This window comes from Bos mutus, chromosome 20, assembly GCF_027580195.1.
Source record: "Bos mutus isolate GX-2022 chromosome 20, NWIPB_WYAK_1.1, whole genome shotgun sequence".
Classification (NCBI taxonomy): domain Eukaryota; kingdom Metazoa; phylum Chordata; class Mammalia; order Artiodactyla; family Bovidae; genus Bos; species Bos mutus.
The window spans coordinates 24451962-24470969 of NC_091636.1; the positions used below are offsets into that span (position 1 = coordinate 24451962).

The window sequence follows — 19008 nt, forward strand, 5'->3', positions numbered from 1 at the left end:
AACCAGAGAAGGAACTAACTAAAAGAGACACAGAAATTCCATTTGAGAGGTTGGTGAAATGCAGCCCTCATAGCTTGAAGAGAAACATTAATTCCAAAGTAAATACTGGGAATATTTGCCAAGTATTTTAAAGAATTGGGACAAATTTCAGGAAATGCCATGCAAACTGTTAACTAGAACACTATAGGAAAAGGATGGGAGCATGGATTAAATATAAATTCTGTGGAAGTTGTGACATTTTACGTCATGGAGTTTCACACTAGTCCTGGCCCTAATAAAACACACGTTCCTGTATGGATGTTTATTTGTGATAATGAAGGGAGATAGTGTTGTGATGATGTTTCAGCCGTGTCGGTACCATCTCGTCTCAAACACATAAAGCATCTACAGTGTGCTCAGCGAGATGCTAGGGTTGTGACACCAGATGAGTACAATGGTTATTGTGCTAGAAGAGTCCTAGTCTGATTTGGCATACAACACCAGCCAATTGAACAAGTAGATGACAGTTAGTTCTGTGTCTAAAATAGATGCCACAGCTAAAAGGTGATACAAGCTCAGATCTGTATGAACTGACACAGTCAAAGACACCCTGTGGAAGGACGTGGAGGCCTTTTTGCTTCAAAAGAAAATGAACCCAGTAAATTAGAATATTTCTTTCTTTAAAATATTTCTTCATTTTTGGCTCTGTTGGGTCTTAGTTGCAACACACGCAATCTTTCTTCACAGTGCATGGACCTTTCTCTCTAGCTGTGGTGTGAGGACTTAGTTGCTCTGTGGCACGTGGGATCTTCCTGGACCAGGGATGGGACCCGTGTTCCCTGCATTGACAGGTGGATTCTTAACCTCTGGACCACCAGGGAAGTCCCAATCAGAACATTTCGGAAAATACATTCCATAAAATATTTTCCTAAATTTTTCAGACAATTATTAACTCACAGTAACAATGGCATGCTCATTTGTCAAAACAAAACTCTTAAGCCTGGTAATCTCAGTCAAAATCTGTGCCGCTTGCTTTCTTCACCTAAATATTTGGTGTTTGGACACAGGAGACCAGAGTCCCAGTAAATGCATCTTCCTGTCAATTCTATTATGGTATTTTATATTATTTCTTGGTTAGAAATTCAGAGCTGTGTGTTGAAAGTGCTTCAAAGACAGAGGAGAAAATGAAGATGTGGTTGGGACTGAAATAATAGCCTGGGAGTTTGTGGAGAGCAGGCGGGAAAGCTAGAGTTTAATTAGACTGTGGGAATCTTGGATTTAATCTAGATTTTCGTGTTCACATAACTGCATGTAATAACTCCTGTAGGGAAAGACAAGATCACGGTGTGTTGCCTGCTTTCAAATTTTGTAGCTCTCAGTTGCAAAAAGTCAATAAAAAATCCTCAGTAGATCCTCAAGGGTACAAGCGCAGTTGCTAGAATGACAGCGGGCACACTGGTTTCCTCCCCAGGTGCAGTTCCCCGGGGCTGCGGAGACACTGAAGGGAAGGGATCAAGGTACCAGCATCCAAAGCACTGAATGAGATTGAAATCATAATAAAGGAGCAAAGAAGGGATACTCAGCGAAAAAACAGTGGACGAGAGAAAGCAGAGACAATGAAGGGAGAAAAATTCTCAATAGATCAAAATGTTTTAGTTAGAAGTATTAGGGAATCCTTCTGTCTCCATCCCTTTTCTTCAGTAACAAGAATTATAAATCCTGAATGGAACTACGACAGAATCCCAGACGGTAAGAAAAGAAGGTATAAAATTAAAATTTTCATGTGTTCTGTTGACCATGAAATCATGATCTCTAACTTCTGTTCCTTTCTTCTTACCACATCTACATTTAGGAAATCATTGCACTTTAAAGTAGCTTCTTGTTAGTTGCCATGGAAGCCATACAGGGGTGATCATGGGTACAGCCATTCAGCCAAGACAGAGCTGCTGACATCTTCATCAGTTTAACCAAGTTAAGATCAGGTGTGCTGTGACCAAACACTCCATCTTTCGATAAATGTTAGGAAATGAATGAAAACCAGAGGAAGTCATCATATCGGTGAGATGTTTGACACAATTTTCTTTTAAAGCTATTTAACGTTAATGAAACGTGTCCATAGTAGTTGGTTTGTACTAAGACGAGTGGTGAAAGGAGCAGGGCATTGGGATGTAGAAATCTTACGTTTTACTCATCACTGTCCCTCTTACTATTCCTTACCTCAGTGATCCCATGGCCAGCCTCTTCATCTGTCCTGCAGCTTCCTTGGAAGTCCAACCAATCAGGGCCATGGCTCGCTCCTTCAAGGCCTCAGTTCTGTGTATCCATGAGGGATTGTGGGAATATGTATTTTGGAAATTTTCAGCCAACACACTACATTTCACATCTCTGTTATTTTAGGCCACCACCAAGCCTGGGAGACCCTCTGGGCTTGGAAGGTCTTATACTCTGACCTCTGTATATCTTGTTTTTTTCTCTGCTCATTTATTGTTTTTTTCTCTGCTCATTTCTTTATCAGTTTTCATTCCCTTTTCAGCCAGGATCCTGTTTGAGGCAAATAGCATAAAACCACATTCAAACTGGCTTTCAACAGTAGACTCGCATAACTGGAAAGTCTAGCTCTAGGTCAGGCTTCAGAATTAGTTGATCTAAGGGATCAGTGATGTCAGTAAATATTTGGTTTCCTTCCTTTATTCTTCTAGTCGCAGTGTTTATTTCATCATTTAAGTCAGGTTCCACTCATTCTCTAAGATGGATGCCAGCTGCGGTCAAGGACAACAGCCTGCTCAGTTAGACTCAGGAGGAATGAGACCCCTTTCTCTCACAGCAGTGCTGAGGGTCAGGGATGCATGGGCCCTGGGAAGAAAGCATGTATATGATCACATAGGGGAAGAGGTGAATAGCTGGACAAAAAAAAACACATGCTTAGCTATTGGTCGTACTTGGACTCATCCTTTGTTATTGCCAGAGCCCTTGTCCCATGGGAAACAGACTCCTCCATTTTTTCATTTTCTCTGGATCCTCTTTTCTCCTCCTAACCTTTATTGTAATCCATTCAGCTCTGAGGAAAGTATTTCCGCATATCCCTCTTTCTTCTACACGGCATATCACAAAGTAAGGAGGAAAGGTTGATATCTTCCAGCTCTGCTCACAGGCCAGTACCTCTTCACCACGGCATAAAAATGCCTTTGAGGCTCACAGTACCCTGCTTATGATGTCCTCTCCCACCCACCAGGCTGGTCCCCCCAGTTCTTTGATGATTTTAATTTCTGGTTCAGTCTTCTTTTCTGCTCCCAGGCCCAGCCATCAGACTGCTGACTCCAGTGTTCCCGAAGACCGTCTGTCCAGTACTGGGCTATCGGTTCTCTGCACTCTTCAACTCATTTATATCAGCCATCCACTTCCAGGAAAATATCCTGGTTCTTATCAGGGTTAATCTTTGGTTTCTTAAATTCAGACATCTATTGTTTTTACTAGAGCAAATTTGGAAAACTCAGCAGTGGCCACAGGACTGAAAAAGCTCAGTTTTCATTCCAATCCCAAAGAAAGGCAATGCTAAAGAATGCTCAAACTACCACACAATTGCACTCATCTCACATGCTAGTAAAGTAATGCTCAAAATTCTCCAAGCCAGGCTTCAGCAATACGTGAACCGTGAACTTCCTGATGTTCAAGCTGGTTTTAGAAAAGGCAGAGGAACCAGAGATCAAATTGCCAACATCCACTGGATCATGGAAAAAGCAAGAGAGTTCCAGAAAAACATCTATTTCTGCTTCATTGACTATGCCAAAGCCTTTTGACTGTGTGGATCACAATAAATTGTGGAAAATTCTGAAAGAGATGGGAATACCAGACCAGCTGACCTGCCTCTTGAGAAATCTGTATGCAGGTCAGGAAGAAACAGTTAGAACTGGACATGGAACAACAGACTGGTTCCAAATAGGAAAAGGAGTACGTCAAGGCTGTATATTGTCACCCTGCTTATTTAATTTATATGCAGAATACGTCATGAGAAACGCTGGGCTGGAGGAAGCACAGGCTGGAATCAAGATTGCCGGGAGAAATATCAATAACCTCAGATGCAGATGACACCACCCTTATGGCAGAAAGTGAAGAGGAACTAAAAAGCCTCTTGATGAAAGTGAAAGAGGAGAGTGAAAAAGTTGGCTTAAAGCTCAACATTCAGAAAACTAAGATCACGGCATCTGGTCCCATCACTTCATGGGAAATAGATGGGGAAACAGTGGAAATAGTGTCAGACTTTATTTTTGGGGGCTCCAAAACCACTGCAGATGCTGACTGCAGCCATGAAATTAAAAGACGCTTACTCCTTGGAAGGAAAGTTAGGACCAACCTAGATAGCATATTCAAAAGCAGAGACATTACCTTGCCAACAAAGGTTCGTCTAGTCAAGGCTATGGTTTTTCCAGTGGTCATGTATGGATGTGAGAGTTGGACTGTGAAGAAGGCTGAGCGCTGAAGAATTGATGCTTTTGAAGTGTGGTGTTGGAGAAGACTCTTGAGAGTCCCTTGGACTGCAAGGAGATCCAACCAGTCCATTCTGAAGGAGATTAGCCCTGGGATTTCTTTGGAAGGAATGATGCTAAAGCTGAAACTCCAGTACTTTGGCCACCTCATGAGAAGAGTTGATTCATTGGAAAAGACTCTGATGCTGGGAGGGATTGGGGGCAGGAGGAGAAGGGGACAACAGAGGATGAGATGGCTGGATGGCATCACTGACTCGATGGATGTGAGTCTGAGTGAACTCCGGGAGTTGGTGATGGACAGGGAGGCCTGGCGTGCTGCCATTCATGGGGTCGCAAAGAGTCGGACACGACTGAGCGACTGATCTGATCTGATCTGAGCGGCTTTCACGCACTCACTCACTATTAAATGACATATGAAAGTGGAACTTCCCTGGCGGTCCCATGGGTAAGACTGTACCTCCACTGCAAGGAGCATGGGTTTAATCCCTGGTTGGGGAACTAAGATCCCACGTGCTGCATGGCTGGCCAAAAAAAAGGGGACATATGGAGCAAGGTGCTAATGGAGGTAGGAAGAAGTGGCATATGTCCCTGGGCAGAGCAAATTGTATGAGATAGGAAGAGAGACTGTAATCTCAGCAAAATCAATGAAACAGGTAACAATGTAACAAGTAGTTAAGTTCAGATCAGTTGCTCAGTCGTGTCTGACTCTTTGCGACCCCATGAATCGCAGCACCCCAGGCCTCCCTGTCCATCACCAACTCCCGGAGTTCACTCAGACTCACGTCCATCGAGTCAGTGATGCCATCCAGCCATCTCATCCTCTGTCGTCCCCTTCTCTTCCTGCCCTCATCCCTCCCAGCATCAGAGTCTTTTCCAATGAGTCAACTCTTCGCATGAGGTGGCCAAAGTACTGGAGTTTCAGCTTTAGCATCATTCCTTCCAAAGAAATCCCAGGGCTAATCTCCTTCAGAATGGACTGGTTGGATCTCCTTGCAGTCCAAGGGACTCTCAAGAGTCTTCTCCAACACCACAGTTCAAAAGCATCAATTCTTCAGCGCTCAGCCTTCTTCACAGTCCAACTCTCACATCCATACACGACCACTGGAAAAACCATAGCCTTGACTAGATGGACCTTTGTTGGCAAAGTAACGTCTCTGCTTTTGAATATGCTATCTAGGTTGGTCATAACTTTCCTTCCAAGGAGCAAGCGTCTTTTAATTTCATGGCTGCAGTCACCATCTCAGTCGTGTCCAGCTCTTTGTGACCCCATGAACTGTAGCCCACCAGGCTCTTCTCTGTCCATGGGATTCTCCAGGCAAGAATACTGGAGTGGGTTGCCATTCCCTTCTCCACGGGATCTTCCCAAACCAAACCCAGATGTCATTTAATAAGTAATTTAAAAACTGGTTTCACACGGAATCATTAAAAATGACAAATTGTTCAAATAATATATTCAAACAGAACATAAATGAGTATTTTAAAATATTTTTATGTAAGAGCAAGGCCTTTTTGTTAAATGTGAATCACTTGATCCGCATTCCTCACTGTCCTTGAGTAAACTCTACCCAAAAATGCATTATTTTTCATTTCCAGTTTCAGTCTCTTTAAAGTGAAGCAAGAACACTCCAGACACACATAAGTAATCTAAGTTAAGAAACCTGCTGAATCTTTGTAATTCTGTTTTAAATCTTCTCTAACAGTAGTTTTTTGGTTGGCTTTTTAGTAACTGTCCTGTTTAAAGTATTCCCAAGGTATTGACCTAAACAACAGATCATTCTTTTGGCACACATTTAATCAGTTAAATACTTCAGTTACATGAAAATGAGTATAATAAGTATCAACAGTTTTGTAACAAATAAACTTGACTCTTGGTGAATATACAACTCAGCTGGTTGAAGGAGAAATGTGGAAATACATTGGAAAATAGTCTGCCAGTCTTGAGTATAACCGTCAACCAGTATGTTTCACGTAGGAGACCTCAGTTATTAGGAGAGATGGTTAAGGGGGTCAGACGGCTAAGGCTTCTCCTCTGTTAATAATGTACCTTTCTGTGTCTCAGCCCCTTACACCCCTCAGTCTCCTTGTTCTCACAGCCAGCTCCGTGGAGAGTTGCTGAGGTGCACTCTTCTCCGGTTCTTCACCTCCATACCCTCAGTCATAGTAATCTGACTTCCACCCCTACCACCTGGCTGACACTGCTCTTGCCAGAGTCATCCGTGACATTCCTGTTGCTGAATTCGACAGAGACTTTCTGTCTTCTTGAAATTCATACATCACACTGTCCTTCACTCCTCCCTTTTTCAGTGTTCACTTTTCACAATTCCTTGAACCCTTCCTACTTGATTCTCTTTCCTTCCGCTTCAATGATTAGACTGGAGTTAGAGTCCGGTTGGTCTGTTCTCCCTCCGCAGATTCCCCTGGGCCAGCTCAACCACCCATGTCACTCCAGTTACATTCAACAGTGGTGAATTTTGCTGACTTGCACCACCGCCGCTTCAGACTTGGCACATCCAAAACTGAATGTCTCTGTGTCCCACCAGAGAGCCTCCTCCTTTGTCTAACTTCCCTAGTTTAGCAATGGTGCCTCTGTCTGTCCCTGTAGTTCCAAGAGAGAAGGTTAGACACCACCTCACCTCTTCCTAAAATACGTTCAGTACCAAGTCATAGTGATTTTATTTCCTGAATATCTTCTAAGTCACTCCAGTTCCCCATTTCCTAGTGAGGTATTCCATAATATTGTGCCCCAGTTCCCATCACAGCTTTCCTCTGGAATGAGCCCTCTTTTCTAAACATTTCAACTCATTATAATTTGAGTGATTAGTTTAAAACACATACCTTTTCTCGTCTCTCACCTGATTGAAACCCTTCAGTGACTTTGTCATGACCCTTAGAGTAGGTCTGAGCTCTTAAGTGATTCCCAAGGCTCTTCATTCTCGAGTCCGTACTTAAGCTTTTCAGATTTTTCATTCCTTACAGTCTTTACCTTTGGATAACTTCTATACATTGTTCAGATCTTGGCTTGCTTATTGTTCCTTTTAGAAAATCTTTCTAGAAAAGCTCCTTCTGTGATATTTCAGAGTTCTCCCTGTTTACCCTATAAAACTCATCTCAGTGTAGCACAATTGCCTATTAATCGATTTGTCTTCCCTGTATTATAAATTATATATGTTATAAATAGGAGGGTCCCAGTCAATTGCCTGTGTGTCTTTGGTGCCTGTAACAAGGAGTAGACATAGCGCATGCTTGTAAGTATTTGTTGAACAAACGACATTAAAGCAGTCACTTAGCCTTTCTGAGCCTCAATTGCATCATCGTTAAAGGGGAATATTGTCTTGCCCACATCATAAGGTCGTTTTGGGGTCTTGTAAGATAATAGGAATTAAGTTGAGTATTCTAGTTAAGAGAGTAGGTTCCTGCTCTCTACTTCTTGGTTTTTAATTCTAGCTCTCACTGTATCACCAGCTGTGTGACCTTGGGCAAATTAGTTAACTTTTCTGTGTTTTAGTGACCCCCTTGGCTAAAGAAAAATAACCACAATATCTACTTCATAGGGTTATTGTGAGTTTTAACTGAAAAGCATTCAGTACAGTACCTAAACACAATAAATGTTAGCTATTATAATATTTTTATTTATAAGCTCTAGAATTCCATATTATAACTATATATGCAAACATATGCCATCAATTTTTGTTTCAGTATTTTAAGGGGTTAAAGGATTGGTATAATTTTTAATTTTTTCCCCTTTATCTTTTAGGATAATACCATACCAGATTTTATTTTTTAAGTCATAAATTCAAGTCAACATAGTTGATTAACATGAAATTTTAGTAATACATTTTTTAAATTGTTCAATATAAAAATAATTTTGAAAATCCTTCCTGAATATCAAAATATTGAATTTACATACATAGTAGGTAAATATTAGCAAGAGAAAAATGTAAACATTAACATAAGAAAGATTACTGTTTTAATTTATAAAGGACGATTATCAATAATATATCTTTGACACCTAACTTTATTTCTCTGATTTAGTTACATAAGTAATTCAGTGTTTGGGAAGTCCAAATTCCATTAACTCTGTAACTAGTCAAGAAAACAAGTAAATACAAGAGCATTTAGTTTCATGAGTATGTATTCACCGGAAAGAAATTTGCTCAATTTGAGTAAAAAGTTCTTTCTAATTTAAAATTTAATTAAATAATACACATTTGTCTGTTGACTTTGGACCAAAAAAGTGCCTAATTTTTATCCTTTTCTGATTCTTTTTAGAGTTGGTGGTTCCAGAATTTTATTCAGAATGACTTTAGGAAGAGAAGAGATGTCTCCCCTTCAGGCAATGTCTTCCTATATGGCAGCTGGTAGGAATGTTTTAAGATGGGATCTTTCACCAGAGCAAATCAAAACAAGAACTGAGGAGCTCATCTCGCAGACCAAACAGGTGTACGATGCTATTGGAATGCTTGACATTAAGGAGGTAACTTACGAGAACTGTTTGCAGGCACTCGCAGACATAGAAGTGAAATATATAGGTGAGTAGGATGCAAAAACATATCAATATTTCATTTTGTGGGCATCATAAACCATTTTATGCTTCCCGACTCAACAATTCATTTTCCAATTTTACAAGACATTGATTTTTACATAATGATTTGTAATTGCTTAAATGATTAATGATTCATAATTGCTTAGAATTATATTACCTAAGGTAAAAAATTATATTATGTGGCCTGAGGTGCTATAAAACATACACTCTTGTTACAGCTGCATTCTGGAGAACAATATCTATCAAAACTTTTTAAGACATGCAGGCGGATTCTTTACCAGCTGAGCCACAAAGGAAGCCCAAGAATACTGGAGTGGGTAGCCTATCCCTTCTCCAGTGGATCTTCCTGACCCAGGAATTGAACTGGGGTCTCCTGCATTGCAAGCAGATTCTTTACCAACTGAGCTATCAGGGAAGCCCTAACAAGTGCATACCCTAGCCCGATAATTAATTCCCCATTTAGGTATAATCTAAGAAATAATCAGATATAGGAAAAATCATGTATAAATTTATGTATAAACAGGTACTCTATCATAGCAGAAGCCTGGAAACAACTGCTAAGTGTCAACTAGTAGAATAGCTAAATAAATTATGGTATATTCACCCTCTGTAACAGTATGCAGGCATTAAAATCATGTTTAGGAGTAGTATTTAGTAACATTAAAAGGACAGAGAAAGAAAACAAATTTTAATAATGTCCAATGTCTTGGGTACTAAGTTTATAGTTGATTTTTAATTTACTCTTTATACTTTTCTCTATTTTCCATATTTCCTACACTTAAAATATATTATTTTTATAATCTAACTATTGTGTGTTCAGTTATGTCCGACTCTTTGCAGCCCCATGGACTGCAGCCCACCAGTCTCCTCTGTCCCTGGAATTTTCCAGACAAGAATACTGGAAAAAGTTGCCATTTCCTGCTCCAGGGGATCTTCTTGACCCAGGGATCGAACCCACCTCTTGCATCTCCTGCATTGCTGGTGGACTCTTTACCACTGCCCAACCTGGGAAACCCCCAATATAACTATTAGACCCTTTGAATTATAAGGAATGAAGAATCATGCTAGTTATCTCAAAGAATTTTGTAGGATAATTATGCCTAAACAATCTTGGCTGTGTGGTAACTGGGCTTTCTAAGAACATAGGCTATAACTGAATATCATAAACATTTGTATGAATTCTGGGATTTGGAAGGTTGTCCAAAATCTTAAGCAGCCCCAGTGACCAAATCATCTCTTTACCCGTACCAAGAGCTCCCTACCCTGTATCCTACCATGACACAGGGACTTGACTGCTTTCTCTTCCCTCTGCGTTTCTATCTCAGTTTCTGCCATTTACTACCAGCTTCTTCACTCCCATTTTTGTTCAGTCGCTAAGTCGTTTCTTACTCTTTGCGACCATGGACTGCAGCACAACAGGCTTCCCTGTCCTTCACTATCTCCTGGAGTTTGCTCGAATTCATATGCATTGAGTTGGTGATGCTATCTAACCTCTCACCTTCTACCACCCTCTTCTCCCTGGTGGGTCAGACGGTAAAGAATCTGCGTGCAATACAGGGTTCCATCCCTGGGTCAGAAAGATACCCTGGAGAAGGGAATGACTACCCACTCCAGTATTCTTGCCTGAATTCCACAGACAGAGGAGTCTGTTGGGCTACAGTCCATGCGCTCACACAGAATCATGACTCAGTGACTTTTTTTTTCCACTCTGATTAATGACCACTAAATTTTGCTACAAGCCTTGAACTTAAAATCTTCAATAAAAAAGATCTGATTGGGCTTGTAGTTAGTCAAATAAAGGGAGTTGATCCCCATTCAGCAGAGCTTTCTCAGCAGGCAATTTCATATGCCTTTTCCACCCTGTAAGTGGTTTGTCCTTGGTTCACATACTCACATTTTCAGTCACTTATGGCTATGATGGTGTGCCAGGGTAATAGCTTATGCATTTAAGAAATGTAAAAATAAGTGGGGAAAAAATCTTTTAAAACAGAATGATCTTAAATTCTGCTTTTCTCCCCAAATCATACATCTTTTAAATATAACTTTGGTTTTGTGATATTTGTTCTCCCTCTCCTGTGAATTTCTCTTCATAGGTTAATCATAAAAATGTTTGAATTTCAGAATAGATTTTTTAAAATAATTTTTTAAATTATCTAATTTTTAAATTTAGATAATTTATCTAATAATTTTTTAAAATTATCTTTTTTTAAAAACAAACACTATGAATTTGTTCAGGTATTTGTGGCATTTTATAGCTTTCTTTGTAACTATGTTTTAAGAGGACCGATATGCATAAGGTAGCTTGTTTAACTGGACAATTCCTTGGTATGTAAAGGGTAGCTTTGCCGTCTACCATATATCGCATGTGTAAATTTTACCTATTTACAATACCTTCAAAGTGCTAAAGAGTAAAATTAAAATATATTAATTGTCACAACATAGCCACAACTTCCCTGTAAATGATAATTTTTTTTTTTTTTGCCGTAATATGGATTATTTCAAGACATCAGATTTTTGCCTAATTAAAGTCAAAATACAAATGTTTGAAAAATCCAGCTACCAAGTTTGATATGTGAAAGTGAGAACAGAAGACATTACCACTATTATTTAACAGGAAGGGCCCCAATATTCATCTGCTTACTGAATATGTCCATTGAGATTTCTGAGGATCATTTGAAATTATATGCAGCTTTTTATGTTTGTATGAATGCTTGCATTTGGGGAGGGTTCATGACTTTGGTTAGATTAAGAGTTTATTGTAAAGGTTAAGAAGTTTTCTAAACAAACCCATCCCTCTAAATCACCTGCTTGTTTCTTAAACATGCTTTGTTCTGCCAGTCCCCATGTTTGCGGTCTCTACTTCTCCAGTCCCCAACTGAGCTCTTCCTCTCGCCCCGCCCATCCTCTAAGGTCCAGCCTTCTCAACGGGTGTGGCTTAATGCCTCAGCCCTTGGTATTGCTGCCTTGACAGCTAAGCTGCTCTGTCCTCTATTGTTGTTTATCTTTTCATGTACTGTTCCCTACCCCCAACTCCCAGACTATAAAATGCCTCAGTATGAGAACTATATCTTTTAAATTGGAAGGTTGTGATTGATATATACACTGTAACTATATATGTATAAAATAGATACTAGCAAGAGCCTACTGTATAGCACAGGGAGCTCTACTTAATACTTGGTAATGGCCTATATGAGAAAAGAATCTAAAAAAGAGTGGTTATATGTATATGTGTAACCTGATTCGCTTTTTTGTATTCCTGAAACTAACACAACTTTGTAAGTCAACTATACTCCAATAAAAAAATTTTTTTTAAAGGACATCTTTTTTCCCCTCTACATTCCCAGATAATAAATTGCATTCTAACCATACTTCGTTAATTACTCAGTGCACACCCTTAGTGTTCTTAGCAATGCCCCTGGACTAGCAAAGTCCTATTTTAGACACTGTTTCTCAAAAGCCTTAGGAGCCTCTAGAGAAAATATATAATCTTAGACTTATATTGGGATAATCCTTCATCTGTGTATGAGGTATTTTTCTTAATACCAACTTGATGAGTCCTTATGGTTTTTTTCCTCTATTAACAGTGGAACGAACCATGCTAGACTTTCCCCAGCACGTCTCCTCTGACAAAGAAGTACGAGCTGCAAGTACAGAAGCAGACAAAAGACTTTCTCGTTTTGATATTGAGATGAGCATGAGACAAGATATCTTTCTGAGAATTGTTCATTTAAAGGTAAATGATCTTATAATTCCTTTAACAGGAAAAAAAAAAAACAACAATAAAAACATAAAAGCCTTTGACCAATGATAAAAAGTATTTGAATGTGCCTAGATTTTGTGTCTAATTATTATAATAGAGGGCACAGCGTAGTGTTATATTATGCCACTTAGGCTTATGTTGAGCTACTAATTATATTCATTTAAAATTTTTAAGACCAAGTATAATAAAAGAGTGTACATCTATAAATCTAAAACTTTTTAACTATCATGGATTTTAATAGTTTAATGAAAAATATTCTTTGAATTTTAAAAAAATTGCAGCTCAAATGGAGTTGAGTTGTCTATAAATAATCATGTGGTTTTGGCTGTAAACCTGATGACTTACTGTTTGATTCTGCATGCCGGAGACATTCTTCTCTGTCATTCTTACATTTCTGGACTCACAGAAATTATGGATTATGAAATCTCTAGGTGGGTCTGCCTTGAGTGTTTTGACTCTTTTCATCACCAATGTTGATTTGCTTCCTAGCATTTTCATCATTTCTTTGCTTTGAATTTTTATTTTCATGGTTCTCAGCAATTTGTTTGGAAAACAACCAAGGTTTTACAATCCTAGGCATTTTTGTTAATTTTGCATGTTGCATATGCAAAATCTCTAAGATTGTTTTCTTTTTAGCAAATTATGACAAGAATTGAAATAAAAAGCTGTTTTATTTCAAATGTTTTATTTGTAATTCACTGTGGCATGTGTAATCAAAAATTTATTTAGACATGTAAGACATATGTGCTATTTTTTCATGTCAGACATTTTTCACCCTTAATTTGTGTTCATCTATGATGACTCATAATTGTTCATCTTTGGCACTTTAAAAATAGCATAAAATAACTCTATGACTATTTTTTACTAAATTGTCCTCGTTTCAACTTTTGACTCCAGTTGTTATTCTATACAATTCAAATCATGGCCCTTATAGTTTCCGATTTTTATCTCATCCCAGAATAATCTAATTTTTTTTCTATCTGGATATTATATATGTGCCATAGAAATTTTCCCTAATATTTCTAGTTTTCTTTGATTAAGTGTTTTTTTATCCTGACTTGTGAGTTCTCATTTGGGATTTTCTAGCTTCAAAAAGGTATTGTAATCTTAATGTTATTAATTGAGTCTACCGTTTTTGTTACTTTTCCACCACCTCTGATTTCTTATAAATATCAAAATCTGGGAGGTTTGTCCCTTTAGATTTCTTTGTTAAACTTTTATATTTTGTATGTATTGGCCTCTGATCCCACTAAATAACTATTGTGCTTGTTTATGTACTGGACTTTATTTGGTGAATTTAAATACCTACCTACAAATAGTAATATTTTTCAGTTGGTATTTTTAAAAATCTAGAACTATCAGTTTCAGCTCTTTGCTAGAGTTGGATGCTTGAATAGATGGTAAATCTCACACCATTCATACCTAACAAAGTTAGATGTATCTAAATCTTCTGTTTAATTTTTCCTTTAACTTTCCTCTAAGTAAAAATAGAGCAACCATGATACAATACATAAAGCTTTCATTAGACTGAGTGATAGGATTTTAAATTTATGTAGAGTCATCAATTTCGGGCTTGCTCTACCTGAACAAGGGTGATCTAAATAATAATCTCTACATTGGCCCCCAATGTAGCCAATAATCAAATGTATTATCTTAGCTAGATATAAAACGTTATTTTAGCTCCTGTTAATTTTCACTTAAAATTGATGCATAGAAGCATGAAATTACTTTTTTTCACAGTTCCTTAATGCAAACTGTGTGCCCAGTAGGCATTCTAGTTATCTGTGGATGTACAACATGTAACTCTAAAACTTAGTGACTGAAAATAGTAAGTCATTTTATCTTCTCTCATAGTTTGTATAGGTCAGGAATTCAGGAAAGTGTCAGTTGAGCAGCTCTGGCTTGGAGTCTTGTGTGTGATTTCAGGCCGTGGTGACTGGAGCAGGTAGACCAGCCAGATGTCTCTATTTTCTTATCCCCTCAGGGCACTTCCATGTAGCGTCTTTCTGTGGACTAATTTGGACTTCCTCCCAGCATGGCAGCATCAGGCAGTAGGACTTCTTTTCCTGGAGACTGAGGGCTTCAACACGGATGTTACAGCATGTTCTACACAGAAGCTGCATTGCATTTTATGACCTGTCTCAGAAGTCACATAGCATCACTTCTGCAACACCATGTTGACTGACTAGTCACGACAATCTCCCAGATTCAAGGGACACCACATTACAGCCTAGGGAATATCATCTGATTCACAACCTTTAAAATAAGCAAGTTGTTGACTAAATGGATGGATGAAATCGTAGTAGGGCATGAGACTAACCCGTCTTTCTACTTCCTTCCCAGGCGTGGCTAGTGATGCTGCTTTACAGTTATACAGCAATAGAGTTATCTAGTTTAACTCTCATCCCAATCTTGTGAAGTATCCCTTTTTATAAGTAGAGAAACTAAGGCTCAGAAATGGTAACTTTCCAAGTGAAAGTGAAGTCGCTCAGTCGTGTCCGACTCTTTGCGACCCCATGAACGGTAACCTACCAGGCTCTTCGGTCCATGGGATTTTCCAGGCAAGAATACTGGAGTGGGCTGCCATTTCCTTCTCCATGGGATCTTCCCAACCCAGGTATCGAACCTGGGTCTCCTGCATTGCAGACAGACGCTTTACTGTCTGAGCCACTAGGGAAGCCCTAACTTTCCAAGAGTCATGGAAAAAAAGTGAAAGTGTTAGTCTTTCAGTCATGTCCGACTCTTTGCGATCCCATGGACTGTAGCCCACCAGACTCCTCTTCCATGGGATTTCCCAGGCAAGAATACTGGCGTGGGTTGCCATTCCTTCTCCAAGTCATGGAAGTGGTTGGTAAATACTTGCCAGAAGTCATGTAGACTTTATGTTAAAGCCCTCAAGGGAAAAAGGTGTCACATTTGATTTTATTTTGCATCTTTGGCAGAGTGCCTGGTACAAAGTACAGTAAATATTTAGTAAATGTTCCTCAAACTGAAGTGAGAAATGGTGACAAATTAAAAAAACAAGCCTTCAGTAATTGATGCAAGGACATGGGCTGTCCATGTGGGGCAAAAAATATCGTATTGCTTCCTCACAACCAAATGAAAAACAATCTCTAATGGATTAAAGTCTTAAAAAGCTAAACTTTAAAGCTTCTGGCAGTTTATATAGAAGTAAACCTTCATGACATCTGAGCCAGGAAGTATTTCTTAAAAAAAGACACCAAAAGTGCTAACTGTAAGTCTGATAAACATGACTACATTAAAATAAAGAACTTCTATTAATAAAGTGAAAAGACACTAATACAAAAAAAAAAAACTCAAATACTAAAAAAAGAAATTTGCAAAACGTGAAACTAGCAAAGCATTAGTACCTAGGATATATAAAGTAATACTTTAATCACTTAAAAAGACAAGCATCACAATAGAAAAATGAGCAGATGACATGAAAGGTAGTTCAGATAAAACACAAATGGCAATTAAACATGAAAAAGATGTTTAACCTAATTAAGTCAGGGAAGTTCAAATAAAGACTGCAGTAAGATTCTTCACTGACTGATTGACAAAAATGAAAGTCTGACAGTGCCAAGTATCTCTGCAGATAGGAATCAATGGGAATATTCGTGCACTGCTAGTACATGTGTAAATTGATTTTTAAAATAATAGTAATAACTAATTCAGAAAAAAATCTAATCCTATGAAGTTGGATCTTATATTCTCTAAACGTAGCACACCCACCCCACCCCCACTTCAGCATTTACCTAAAAATATGTTTGCATTTGTCCACAGGTGAAATTGAACATGTATTCATAACATTATCTATAATAGCAAAACACTGAAACAACTCAGATTTCCATCAAAAGGAAAATGGGTCAATACACTGTAATATATTTACAATAGAATGTTTTGTAGTAGTGAAGAAAATAAACTACAGCAACATGCAACAGCATGACTAAATCTTCATTTCAGTCAGTTCAGTCACTCAGTCGTGTCTGACTCTTTGTGACCTCATGGACTGCAGCACATCAGGCCTTCCTGTCCATCACCAACTCTTGGAGTTTACTCAAACTCATGTCCATCAAGTCAGTGATGGCATCCAACCATCTCATCCTCTGTCATCCCCTTCTCCTCCCGCCTTCAATCTTTCCCAACATCAGGGTCTTTTCAAATGGATCAGTTCTTCAAATCAGGTGGCCAAAGTATTGGAGTTTCGGCTTCACCATCAGTCCTTCCAATGAATATTCAGGACTGATTTCCTTTAGGATGGACTGGTTGGATCTCCTTGCAGTCCAAGGGACTCTCAAGAGTCTTCTACAACACCACAGTTCAAAAGCATCAGTTCTTCAGTGCTCAGCTTTCTTTATAGTCCAACTCTCACATCCATACATGACTACTAGAAAAACCATAACCTTGACTAGACAGACCTTTGTTGATAAGTAATGGCTGTGCTTTTCAATATGCTGCCTAGGTTAGTTATAACTTTTCTTCCAAGAAGCAAGTGTCTTTTAATTTCATGGCTGCAGTCACCATCTGGAGTGATTTTGGAGCCCAAGAAAATAAAGTCTGCCACTGTTTCCCCATTTATTTCCCATGAAGTGATGGGACCGGATGCCATGATCTGAGTTTTCTGAATGTTGAGTTTTAAACCAACTTTTTCACTCTCCTCTTTCACTTTCATCAAGAGGCTCTTTAGTTTTTTATTTTCAGCCATAAGGGAGGTGTCATCTGCGTATCTGAGGTTATTGATATTTCTCCCGGCAGTCTTGATTCCAGCTTGTGCTTCATGTAGCCCAGCGTTTCTCATGATGTACTCTGCATATAAGTTAAATAAGCTGGGTGACAATATACAGCCTTGACATACTCCTTTTCCTTTTTGGAACCAGTCTGTTGTTCCATGTCCAGTTCTAACTGTTGCTTCCTGACCTTCCTAACTGTTGCTTCCTGACCTGCATACAGATTCCTCAGGAGGCAGGTCAGGTGGTCTGGTATTCCCATCTCTTTAAGAATTTTCCAGAGTTTGCTGTGGTCCACACAGTCAAAGGCTTTGGCATAGTCAATAAAGCAGAAATAGATGTTTTTCTGGAACTCTCTTGCTTTTTTGATGATCCAGCAGATGTTGGCAATTTGATCTCTGGTTCCTCTGCCTTTAGGCAGAGGAAAATCATAGTAACAACAAGTGAAAAAAAGAAACTACATAGCACTGCATACAAAAAGGTATCATTTTAAAAGGCCAAAAGGAGCAAAAGTAAACAATGTATTTAGTGGGATTTTAGTGTGTAGTCCCTAAGTCATGTCTGACACTTTTGTGACCCCATGGACTGTAGCCTGCCAGGTTCCTCTATCCATGGGATTTCCCAGGCAAGAATACTGGAGTGGGTTGCCATTTCCTTCTCAAGGGGATCTTCCTGACCCAGGAATCAAACCCAAGTCTCCAGCACTGCAGGAAGATTCTTTACTGCTGAGCCACTGGGGCAGATCCAAACAATGTAAATGTAAGTGGTAAAACTAGAAGAAAATATTTAACACAAAATTCAAGGGAGTGGTTACCTATTACATAGATAAAGGCAACAGTGTTTTAATATTCTGTTTCATAAGTTTAAGGATGGATTTAATTTGTTTTCAAAATATATATCGGAGAAGGCAATGGCAACCCACTCCGGTACTCTATCCTGGAAAATCCTATGGACGGAGGAGCCTGGTAGGCTGCAGTCCATGGGGTCACTGAGGGTCAGACACAACTGAGCAACTTCACTTTCACTTTTCACTTTCATGCATTGGAGAAGGAAATGGCAACCCACTCCAGTGTTCTTGCCTGGAGAATCCCAGGGACAGGGGAGCCTGGTGGGCTGCCGTCTATGGGGTTGCACAGAGTCAGACATGACTGAAGTGACTTAGCAGCAGCAGCATAATATATATATGTAGTTATAATCATTTGTAAAGTTCAGATATTACATTGAAATATAACATTTAATATATCCTTATATCGATCAGAAGAAAAAAAAGATGAACACATCCCTTTAGCTACAAAATGTCCAAATATCAAAAGCCAGCGACTATGGCCTCAAGTCCCAGTGTTTCCCTGTCCTGACAAAGGCTTCTCAATCATTGGCTAAGAAGCCTGCAGAGATCAAAAAGCCACATTGGTGAGAAAAATGTGCAATGTCTCTAGGTGTATAACATTTTATTATAGTGGCCTGCTGAGTAAGAAGTACAAGAAAAGAATTCTTTAGTGAAATTAAGTGAAT

The 19008-nt window shown here is 39.0% G+C and overlaps 1 protein-coding gene across 2 annotated transcripts in view; it reads left to right on the forward strand.

The window, feature by feature from the left end:
* Positions 1-19008, forward strand: part of NLN (neurolysin) — a 100679-nt gene that overhangs the window by 30094 nt on the left and 51577 nt on the right. The window contains exons 1-3 of one of the 2 annotated variants that reach the window (XM_070357530.1): positions 1889-2037; positions 8733-8992; positions 12591-12739. In XM_070357530.1, coding sequence (XP_070213631.1) covers positions 2006-2037; positions 8733-8992; positions 12591-12739 — 441 coding nt within the window. In that variant the 5' untranslated portion in view covers positions 1889-2005. Of the gene's footprint in view, positions 1-1888; positions 2038-8732; positions 8993-12590; positions 12740-19008 lie in introns of those variants that run through there. The other variant, XM_005892784.2, reaches the window with a different exon arrangement.